The 11,313-nt window shown below is 44.6% G+C and overlaps 1 protein-coding gene across 1 annotated transcript; it reads right to left on the minus strand.

The window, feature by feature from the left end:
* Nucleotides 1-417: 417 nt before the first annotated feature.
* LOC104428781 (uncharacterized protein YwbO) lies at nt 418-4,110 on the minus strand. The gene is given in 11 exon segments (XM_039316726.1): nt 418-548; nt 668-724; nt 1,020-1,104; nt 1,848-1,973; nt 2,072-2,115; nt 2,194-2,313; nt 2,391-2,558; nt 3,466-3,501; nt 3,731-3,791; nt 3,879-3,926; nt 4,051-4,110. Coding segments are annotated over 8 exon segments (690 nt in total). The 5' UTR covers nt 3,472-3,501; nt 3,731-3,791; nt 3,879-3,926; nt 4,051-4,110; the 3' UTR covers nt 418-464.
* Nucleotides 4,111-11,313: the final 7,203 nt, after the last annotated feature.

Below are 11,313 nucleotides of genomic sequence, written 5' to 3' on the forward strand. Positions count from 1 at the left end.
ATGTCGGTCCCAGTGCATGACTTCGCATCTGTAGTTAAGTCACAAGTTTAGCAAACGGCAGCTTGATTTACCTATGGATTCTCAAGCAAAATGCCGTAGTTTTTCAGACTCCGGCCAAGTGAAGCTGGCAACACTTTCTGTTCACTCAGAAAAAGAGAGTACGAGAGCAAAAGATCGGATGTTCATTTCTTTGCCAGGCTTTGGGTAATTGAAACGAGTAAATCAATCGTCAGGTATGTGAGAAAAGCGATTTCGCATAACCATAAAGCACATCACAAGTGGACGTTTATCTGTTGAAACAAGGTGTTGGCATGCTATGGCAAAAACAGAGCCAGCAAAATCTCCAAGAACCGTAAGAATTTATTCACTCATTTTTCCTATATGGTATTTATAGTAAAACAGATAACACAACCTGCTTTTATTTATTTATAAGTAAACGCACAAGGATGACATTTTCATTTCATCTACTTTCCACTAGCGATAATCTCAAAGGCTCGCAGGAACACCTCGGGGGGCTGGCCACCACTCAATCTGTGCTTCCCATTTATCTGTTGAAAATAATGATCTCAGAAAAGGTATCTCTATGTCATCCAAAAAATTAAGGCAAAATATGAGAGAGAGACAGAGACAGAGAGCCAGGGGGGGAGAGAGAGAGAACATCATTTACCACGAAATGCGGAACCCCAGAAATGTTCGATGAGTACTGTTCGAGCTCCTCATTTACCTTGATGGAGCAAAAGAAAATTATGAAAAGGTTCGTGAGATTCTTAGAATCAGCGGCAAACATCTGGAAGCTGCCAAAACTAAAGAGATTAACTGCAGTAGATTTCAACAGGATCATTGAAAAATTCATGGAAAAAGGAGATAACACTTTCCTGAGTCAGCTTAGAGAAATGAAATCTTTTAACTCCGAAAAGCTCCTTCTAGATATTCTACATAATTAGTCACGCATTCTCTCCTGATCTCTAGGTTCGAATGTGAAGCAATGTGTCTGTGTGTGTGAGAGAGAGAGAGAGAGCCTCTTGCAGTCCATTATTTGGATTATCCAGAAACTCGGCTGCCCCGTCTACTCCAGCCTTGGCAGCAGCTTCCACAAGGAATTCTCTGAATCCACGTTATACAAAGTGTTAAGTTCGAGTGTGCACTAAAAATTAAAATGAAGACGAGCGAGCTTCATCAAAAGAATGTTGGAAAAAGCTTCATTTCTAGCTTCGTGTTAAGTATAGCTTAACCAAATTTCCCTGGGGATAGAGTAAAGTCTGGCAAAATGGTCTCTTTATGATTCAAATGAAAAATTAAGGACATACGATGAAATTGGTCAGCCTCTTTTTTTTTTTTTTTTTTGACATTTTCTCAGAATATGAGGATGTAACGCTAAAAATTAGAGAAGAATGGCCCCTCTCTCCCAGCTTAGTAACCTTTATTTAGGATAACCAGCACACCCAACAATGATTTCCCTGTGTCTTACTCTCACATTCAAACACTATTAAGAACAACCGTAATGGTTCGGAGAGATCTTACGTTTATCTTCCAGACAAATTGGGCAGCAGAATCAGCTAAACCAAACTTTTTCTATCTTGGGAAGAGGCTTAAACTATTCAGACCTAGGTTAAGCCAAAGGTCATGATGCATGTTTGACAATATGGCTGTAGAGGATATTAGATTCACAAAGACTATTCCCAATGGAATAAAGCCAATTCTTAAGAAAAAATTACAGGGGAAGAAGATGCATCTTAAGAGATGATGCAGTGATAAGGGATTTTCCAAAGCTCAGCAATCCACTTCGATGCATGTGTGGACACATACAACCACATGTAGCTCAATGCATGTACAGGAAGTGAATCTACTTGTCACCAATATATCTTCCCTGGGTGAAGTAGCCAATAAATAGCTCCTCCACAAGTTTTTGTTGCTTCTCGAGCCTTCATGTCCCAGCATAGTATATAAGCCTGTGGCTATCCACAGTATTTCCCCTGCTCATATATTATATATGTTACCAATCTTCTCAGCACAACCTCTTGCTTTGGGAATTTAAACATCCAATGTACACATGATATCATAAGCATCTTACGTGAGACCAGACATGTTGTATTCCAATCCAATACCTCTAAAAACCTGCAAAACGTGCAGGATATAAAATCAATAGTTGCATAAGTAACAAATTTATGGTGTTCAAAAGGAGAAAGGGAAAACCTCGCGGATACAAGCTTCCATGCTCTCTGATCGAGATCCAAACTTTTTCAGGTAATACTCTTTCTTGTTGACACCTTCTTTTGGGGCAGATGGATTCAGAAAAAAAGGATGCCATTTGATCTGCAAGCCCGATGAGACATCAGTGAGAATGGAAAAGGCACACGTGCATGAATGAGAGAGAGATAGAGAGAGAGAGCTTCAAAATCAAACTGATCCTTTGCAGTGGCTATAGCCTTGTCTAAATTCTTTTTGCCTACACAGCACCACGGGCAAACAGTATCCGAACTAATGTCAATTCAAATGAGCTTCTTCCCAGCATTGTTATCAGCTGACTCGGCCATAATCTTCACTGATCGGCAGATATTCTGGATAACATAGATGAGTCAGATTCCTATCTGTCCAGGATAGCATCAGTACTAGACTCTTTATTGTGAGACAACCGCTTCAAAGTTATCAAGCAGATGAAAACACGATAATTCCTAGGCATGGAGTTTACATCTAATCAGTAATCGGGGTACCACTCAATTTCTCTCCAGTCACGAAGAAGTTGTTTCTACTCCTGCTCGTATATTGGCAGTGGTTCCAGCTAAATATTCTAGCCATCGCAAGTAGGCATTTGAAGGACAGAGGAAAAATATTGAGTTCCTTAGTTAATCCGCCAATTATACCATGAACTAGAACTACCAAGACTGGGCTACAAAATTGATTTACTAAGTAATGCGGCGGAGACTCCTTTAGGCATTTGAAGACGACTCGCCAGCTTGAACGTCAGGTCAGTCACAGTTTTCCGACATCACTCAGCTAACTAATTTCGCAAACTATCGTAGTATCCCTGGCATCGCTGTTTTCCTGATGCATGGGGCTACATCTATCTTAGAAATCAGTTACCCCACTGAGAAAAATGAACGATGATTATCTAACCTGCAAAAAACACTACTTTGGTACACATTATCCGCCCAATCAGTGTGGACTCGAAATGGGGTAGAAGAAAAAAGGGTCGGCCAAAGGAGAATCCACATTTCAGAGGCGGACTCCCTTTTCCCAGCAGAAATCAACCCAATAGTTGACTTCCCAAAATGTTCGACTCAGAGAATCAAAGATAGGACCAGAAGCATTGTAATCTGTACTTAGGTTAGATCCTTCCAGGTATTTGACAACACTGAATTACTCATGCTTTGAACAAGAGACGAGTACAATAAAGATCACCACACATCACATTGCATGAAAATAGTAAATCGCGAACTACCTACGAGACACGAGAGAAGTAGATACCTGCATAGTAGAAGATGCTCTGGTTGCCCTTCAATTCTGCATAGCGAGAAAGCTACAGAACATAATTAACTTCACAACACGCAAGAAACTAAGACTCCCCTAAAAAGAAATTCAATTTCTGGAATCGAAAACAACTTTTCGCACAAGCCACAGCCTCCGCTTAGATAGCGCCAGATAAATCTAGTTCAATTCTAGCAGATAACCAGCAAAGCTCACAATCAACCTAGCCTTCAAAATGCATCGGCGATTATACTCCGGTAGTTACCTTTTGACAGCGAGAGGTCCGAGAACAAGCAACAGCAAAGGAGAACCGTGATACATGGAACCTGTGGAAGGGATCAAAGCATCAAACAGCGACACACCAGTAGGCAAACAAGCAGCTTCCTTCCTACAGAGATCGAACAGAGCCGAACCTGCGTAGGGAGACATCACCGACTGCTTCAACCGGTAGCCTTCGCCAACTGCAGGCGGCACAAACAAGAATAACCAGAAATCGTATCAGAAAATGGACCTCCAAGATTTCAAGGGAGGAGGGGGGATCGGGGATCGGGAATCGATCGACGGAGCGAAGAGAGGCGGCGTTACGGCGGCGAATGCTGGTGAGAGAGCTGGCGACCTCGGGGCGGGTGGATAGGCCGAGGTTCCCTGGGGAGGAAGACGAGGGCGAGCCGGAACGAGACCGACGCGACGACCCATGTCCCGAGAACCCCGAGCGCGCGCTTGTTTCTTCGTCTCCGTCTTCGCTTCGTCATTTCTCTCTCCTCCATTTTCGCCGTCGTGGTTCGACGCGTTGGCGTCGGGCGCGTAGGCGGAGGCGGAGGAGACGGGGGCGACGGACTCCGACGCCGACGGAGGCAACCGGCGGAGGGGCGTCGGCGTCGGGGTTTGCTGGAAGAGAGGCGCGACTTCGAGGACGAGAGAGAGAGCGGACTAGAGGTCGCGAGAGGAAGGCGGAGGGGCGTCGGCGTCGAGTCGGGTTCCGGGAGGAAGCGGAGGCTGCGTCGGCGTCGAGTCGGGTTCGGGGAGGAAGCGAAGGCTGCGTCGACATCGGCGTCGGCGTCGGACGACTTCGCGGAGGGGGAGAGAGAGAGCGGAGCGGACGTCGCGAGAGGGAGGAGGAGAGAAAGTAAGAGAGAGAGAAAATTGCAGAAAATTCAATGCAGGAGAGAGAAATCTTTTGGGCGGGAGTCTTGACCTGTCTTTTCTTCTTCAGCGAGCCGAGCCAAGCCGAGCCCGCCCCTCCATTTTCAGCGGGTCCCACAGGACGCGTGTCGATCTCCGAGTGGTAAGTGCGCACCACGTAGGACGATGACGTGGCAATTGCTAACCACTGAATATTTTCTCCTCCCTCACACTCTCTCTCGCTCGACACTCTCTTCCTCCCCCTCTCTGTTCGTGTGAAGCCAGCAGACAGAAGCAGAAATGGAAGCAGCAGCTCGCCTGGGATAGGAGCAGCCCGCTGTCGCCGCCCACGCTCCTCCGTTCGCCGGTCGTCCTTCCTCGCGCGCGCACGCGTGCAGCCGCACGATCGCCTGCCCTCTCCACCGTCCGGGCGTCCCCACCGTGCGACCCCAGCCCCTGTTCCGCCCCTGTCCAGCCACCTCCGGCAGCCGCCCAGCTCCGTCCGGCCACCGTCCGCCCTCCCCGGAGCTCCGCTTGCTCTCCCGACCCCTTGCCGTCCCCAACCATCTCCTTTTCCCCTCTGTTTTGCAGCAACTCAGCAAGTTGCCGAGTGGGTTTCCAGCAGCTTCGGGCTCGCTTTTGATCTTTTCGGGCCCCGAACTCGAGCCGTGCTTTGGGGTTTATTGTTCCTCGTGTCGCTCCCATCGGATTGATCCGATTTGCGCGCGATTCCAGTGAGTAATCTCACTAATCCTTGCTTAGTGGATTAATTATTTAGTTTTAATTAATTAGGTTTAGGTGGTTAGATTACTGTTTATTAGTCAATTGTGATGCGAATTAGGTAATTTGATGATGCAATTAGCACGTAGATGTGGTCTATTATTTATTAAAGGTAGCTCGGGATTTTCCCGACCCTTATCGGGCTTCAATTTGGCAATCGGGCCTAAGTGGAATTTTTAGTAATTAAATATTATTTTTCGAAATTAATTTAATTAAATATTTATTTTTCAGAAATTCAACCTGGGTGGCCAGTGATCGGAATTTTATGTTGATGATCGTGGTGCAGCCCGTTTATTTAATTGGGCTTTATTTTGAGCTAAATTGAATTTTTAATATTTATTATTAATTTTCGAAATTAATTAATTATTTATTTATTTATTTTTTGGAAATTAAGGCTGAGATAGCCGGCGACCGAAATTTCATGCTGATTGTCATGGTACAGTCCATTTATTTAATTGAGCTTGATTTTGTGCTAAATTGATTTATGAGTGATTTTAGGATTTATTCCTAAATTATTTGATTTTGGTTATTAATTGGAAAATAACCAGGTGTCGGTTGACAGCACAAAAAGTGTTTTAGTGGGCTATAGAGAATGGTGGGAATTATGAAAGAGGAAATTATAGTATTTTGGCTAAGACCGATCGTATACCCACACAACTATTTTATCGGGTATGATAAAAATAATAGAAATATTGGACGATGGAGATGGTATATTATATCGACCTACGGGCGATATGTCAGCTTTGGGTGAGTAGTATACCTTATTATTAGCTTTGGGTGAGCATATGGTATACTATATCGGCCTTCGGGTAATATGTCAGCTTTGGGTGAGCAGTATACCGGTATACTATATCGACCTACGGACCTACGGGCGATATGTTAGCTTTAGGTGAGCAGTATACCTTATTATCAACTTTGAGCGAGCAATATATTATCAGCTTTGGGTGAGCATATATAGTATACTAAATTGGCCTAAGGGCCCTACTTTATCAGCTTTGGGCGAGTATATGCATAGTATACTATATTATCAGCTTTGGGCGAGCTATACTATCTATTTGTCAGCTTTGGGTGGGCAGTCCTGATTTGATAGGACTTTATAGATAGTATTGAATGTGCCGACCAAGCATGGGTCGTGATGACATGTAATCGATTAAGTCGATTGATCATTGTTTTGATATGATGTTGTGAATTGATTGATTGAATGGAAATGACCGTGAGTGGTCCTGTTGATATGTAATCGACTAGGTCGATTTGATTGATGCTTCGATCTCTGATGTGATTGCTTGGGTGTCTATTTGATCTGTGCTAACATGCAGGTGGGATCTGAGGCCAAGGTAAGTCCTCTGACTCGTGCTATGCTTAGGCAACCATGTGGTGTATTGGTTCCCTAATTGAGTCTTAGTGGGGTAGAACTCGCTGAGACGTGATCTCATTGGTTATTGAATAACCATTTCAGGACCCTGAGGAGGAGCCGAGGAGGAGGAACCTGAGGAGGAGAAAGATTTTTGAAGAAGAAGAAGATGATCTAGAGAGGGATCTTGAGTACAACCCAGATGTGGATTGAGATCCCATCCCTTTTATGAACCCTGTCTTAGTGTAGATAGGTGTGAGACAAGTATGCTATGAATAGTATTGTAAATATTCTATGAGTTGTGCTGTTAATAAAAGTGTGGTTGTGAATTTCAATATGAAAAATATGGCCAGCTTTTCTATCACATTGTTTTATTGTTTGAGAATTTATAGTTGCTTCCGCATGCGTAATAAACAGAAAGGGTCGGCGATACTTAGTCCTGGGATATCGCACTTTAAAATCGACCAAAGGTAAGGGATGTGTGCGTGCCTAAGGATCGGGGCGTGACATTGGAGACGGGTCAAACATGTGATGGGTCAAGCATTGAGATTCTAGGTATTTTTCGTCAAATAAGGACTGGAGCTAACATTGTTAGAAGCAGAGGGAAGGATAAATTGCTTCGGAGTAGGTTGTTCATTTCCCGGCTTGCTATTTTGTGATGATCATAGCGAATCCAGACCTCACTTATTCTTCGAGTGCAAGTATTCTCATCGAATTTGGCTTCACATTTTGCAGACGTGTTTCATTCATCGAAGCATTGGCAATTGCAATGTTGGACTATCTTGATTGAAGAAAGACCCACTAAAAGAAGTAAATTTCGCGATTTGTTGCATTCATCAATGGAGAGCTAGGAACTCCAAGTTGCATTCAATCTTTTCCTCTACCTCTTGTTGATGCTGTGATTCAAACTGTTGAGATTCACAATCAAACATAGGGACTCTCGAGGTTACAATCACCTTTGAGCTACATTTGAGATTACGTACTGTGGAGGAGAGCTCCCTCATTTATGGACCTCTAGAGCAGTTGCATCCATTATGTAGCAGCTATCGTCGATGGTTTAGATTTTAGAAGATTGTGGTGTATATGTTGAATAATATAATGGTTTTGGTAGATCATAGAATTTGAAGCTTTTAGTTTCTTGGCCCTTGATGGAATCGATTCCTGTTAATTAATATAAAGTTAGGGAAAAGAAAACATACAATGGATACTTCTCTAAAAAATGAGAAGGATCCCTCTCGTGATGCTGACTAATGAGGGCTGCTCCATCTTTGGTGTACTAAGTGACAAATTCATTTCGTCTCGTTTCGTTTTTTTTTTTTTTTTTTTTTCTGTACTGTAGATTCATCCTCTTGCTCTTTTGTTAATCAGAGAGGTCTGTAATTTTGGAGTTTTTGCCTGAGTAAATGGTGTACTCATTATGGTGATCTTTATGGAATTATGTCCTTGTCCATATGACTAGGAGAGTGTAGTGTAAGCCCACCGCGTCGTCTTCCTTTTGACAAGCAAAGCATGGTTCAAACCTCACAAGATTGCTGCACATTGAAATCTTATGTGAATTCAAACCTCACAAGATTTGGAAGGTTCAATTCTCTCCAGCCACATTCAAACAAAAATCTGCAACAACCAATAAGCCGTTGCTCTTTGGTAATTAATGTGTAACATACTATGATTTAAGAATTAAGAGAGAGTATCTTTTGCAACTCCTCACTTGTTTTCTGCACAAAGTTTATGATTTCCTAGGGGCAAACAAATATCCACGACCTGGATTTAGGCCTGGCTATTATCCGATCACATAGTATAGTTAAGAACAACTCTCATCCCCAAATGGCTATGATCTTCATTTCCTTGTCTATGAAGTTTAAACATATCGAGCTCAAACCTAATTAATTCCAGCTCCCACCACCCCAATTGACATTCACAAAGCATTCAATGAAGCCAAAGTGAAATTGAATACATTCATCGCCGGAGACTTCTGACGAAACTTGCAAAGGTCAAACACATGCAGGGAAGATCAGGTGACTCGTATTCTTGTGCTGAGTTGTCGTGTTGATCGCTTGCTGGTGGGCACAGAAACCATCAGCACCATAGAGCTTTAATCTTTCCTATATGGATCAAAGGAAATTAACAAAGATGTTTCAAGGATATGGGTAAAAGATGAACAAAATAAAGCCACACTAGCAGCAGACATAGAGTCACGAAGCTTTGCATAAAGATGCACTACTACTCACCAGCAGCGGACATAGACTTCTCAAGTGCAGTGATATTCAACAATGAGGAAGACAAATTCTCATTGGTCTTTGCCAAAAATGACATGTTTTTGCTACATGATTCCTGACATAAAGCAAAAGAATCATATACTTAATTAAGTCCTCCTACTTCAAGGAGAAAAGTCTTTTCTTCATACATCAGACCAAATAATGGATTGCCTCTACTGAGAAGAAAGGGGATCTGATTTAACATTATTGGAAGAAAAGGGAACAAAACAGAACACATTACCTCCAGCCTCCTAGCATAATCGCTCAAAACCTTCATAGCAAGCTCGGCTCGCTGTAGAAGCGACATAAAATCCAACCCCTGCCTAGCAACCATTGCCCCTCCTCAGGAGGGCCAATTGCCCCAATGCTTGGTGCAGGACCATATCCCACTGCAGGAGATGTATATGCAAACTTTTGTGGCTAGTGCACATTAAGCAGGAATAGTACTGTTGTTATCGGTAATAGATACTTCCCTCGTAGTTCCATCATCTAGTCTCTTCCCTAATCCATTCCTAAACGGCTTCTCCTCTCTTATCTCGTCTTCATCGTCCTCAAGCTCAGTCTCTTTTCTCAATAGCACATCCACTGCCCTATCGTCAAAACTCTTGAAAACAACTTTCTTTCCACCCTCAATCTTCTCTCCAAACATGGCGATTCGCCTCTGAAACTACGGCTCCTCATCGCTCAAGCCCTCAGCTGTGCCGTGATTACACCCTCCATCCAACAAATTATAGTCCGGTGCAGCTCCCCGTGATTGCCTCAGCTGTTCTCTCTATGCTGTTATTGCATTTGTCGTTGCCTGATCGGGAAACAACAACGTGGACAAATCCCGCCCCTTCGCAATTCCAATTGTAGCCAACCGTCTCTTTGCATCATCTCTATACGAACCTTCCCTCTTCTCCCCAAAACGCCTTTCCTTTTCACCCTCTTCCTCATCAATTTATCCACTTGCCTCAATGTTTGTTCGACCATGGCATTGCGTTTCACAAGACCCTTCAAAAAAATGAAGAATTCGGGTTTAGAGTCGGGCTTGGACTTCGATCCCCCAGCATAGTGAGAGTTGCTTGATGAAGCAAGGGTCCTCGTGTCTTTTTTGGAGCTTGCGCAGGGCTTCTTTGGTGTAAGTGCCCGCTTGAGGAAGGACATTCAAAGGCAAAGTACTGGGGGACAAATAATAGTAATCCTCTATTAAACCAGGAAAGGAGATATCACCATCATGGTTCGGCTTTTGGGGAATGTCTTTGGCAAAATGCAAATATCTTTAGGATAAAGGGGTTTTCGGGAATGCTTGGCCATTTGGCAAATTACGCATTGAAAAGTTGCTTGTGCGAAAATACCGTTTGGCAAAATTTATTCCAAATGGGCTTTTGCTTTTAATTTTCTTTTTAAAAAATCTGAAAATGAAATCCAGCGGCCGGCGATCTTTGGACGGCCGGATCTGGCCGTCCCAGCCGCCTCAGTCGCGACCTCGGGCAACGCCGTCGCCGCGACCTCGGGCGCTGGAGGCGCAGAGGCGGATTTGGCCGTCCGGCGGCCGATCTAGCCTCCGGACCGCCAGATTCGGCGGCCCGAGGTCGCGCGGACCCGGGCGGCGCGCGCGCGACCTCGGGCGGCGTCGTTGCCGCCCGGAGGCGCAACCTTAGGCGACGTCGTCATCGCCTAGAGCGCGACCTCGGCGCGCCCGAGGTCGTAGAGGCCGGTCCGGCCTCCGGACCGCCCAGATCTGGCGGCCGAGGTCCGCGCAACCTCGGGCGACCTCGGGCGACGCGGACCTCGGGCGGCGTCGTCCGGTTCGCTCGTAACCCGCCGACGTCGCCGAGGTCCGTGCCGCCTAGGTCGTGTCGCGCACCCCCGAGAAGGTGGTCACCGTGTGACGCGCGAACCTCGGGCGGCGGTGGCGGTGGGTCGCGAGAAGCTCGGTGGCCTAAAGAAGAAGAAGAAGACGAGAAGAAGAAGAAGACGACGGGAAAGAAAAATAGGCGTGGCATTTCCCAAATGCCAAATGCTCAATGCTGCCCCTCCCCAACATTGAGCATTGAGCATTCCGAATGCTCATATTTGGGCAAAGGAGCTTCCAAAAATTTGCCAAACACTAAAATTTTCCCCATGGGCTTTGGGGGTCCAAGGGGCTTTGGGAATGCCCAACTAAACACCCCCTAAGTATCACTCATGTTGAAAACTTATTTCAGCTTTCAGTTTTATAAAAAAGACAAATCACTCATAAAACTACTCGATCTCAAAATGGAAAGAAAATTTAAGAATGAGCTTAAAATGTTATATAAACTATTAGAGAAATGTAGGTACAAATAGCAATCAATACAATTCTCTCCATATCCTCGG

This window comes from Eucalyptus grandis, chromosome 7 (assembly GCF_016545825.1).
Source record: "Eucalyptus grandis isolate ANBG69807.140 chromosome 7, ASM1654582v1, whole genome shotgun sequence".
Classification (NCBI taxonomy): domain Eukaryota; kingdom Viridiplantae; phylum Streptophyta; class Magnoliopsida; order Myrtales; family Myrtaceae; genus Eucalyptus; species Eucalyptus grandis.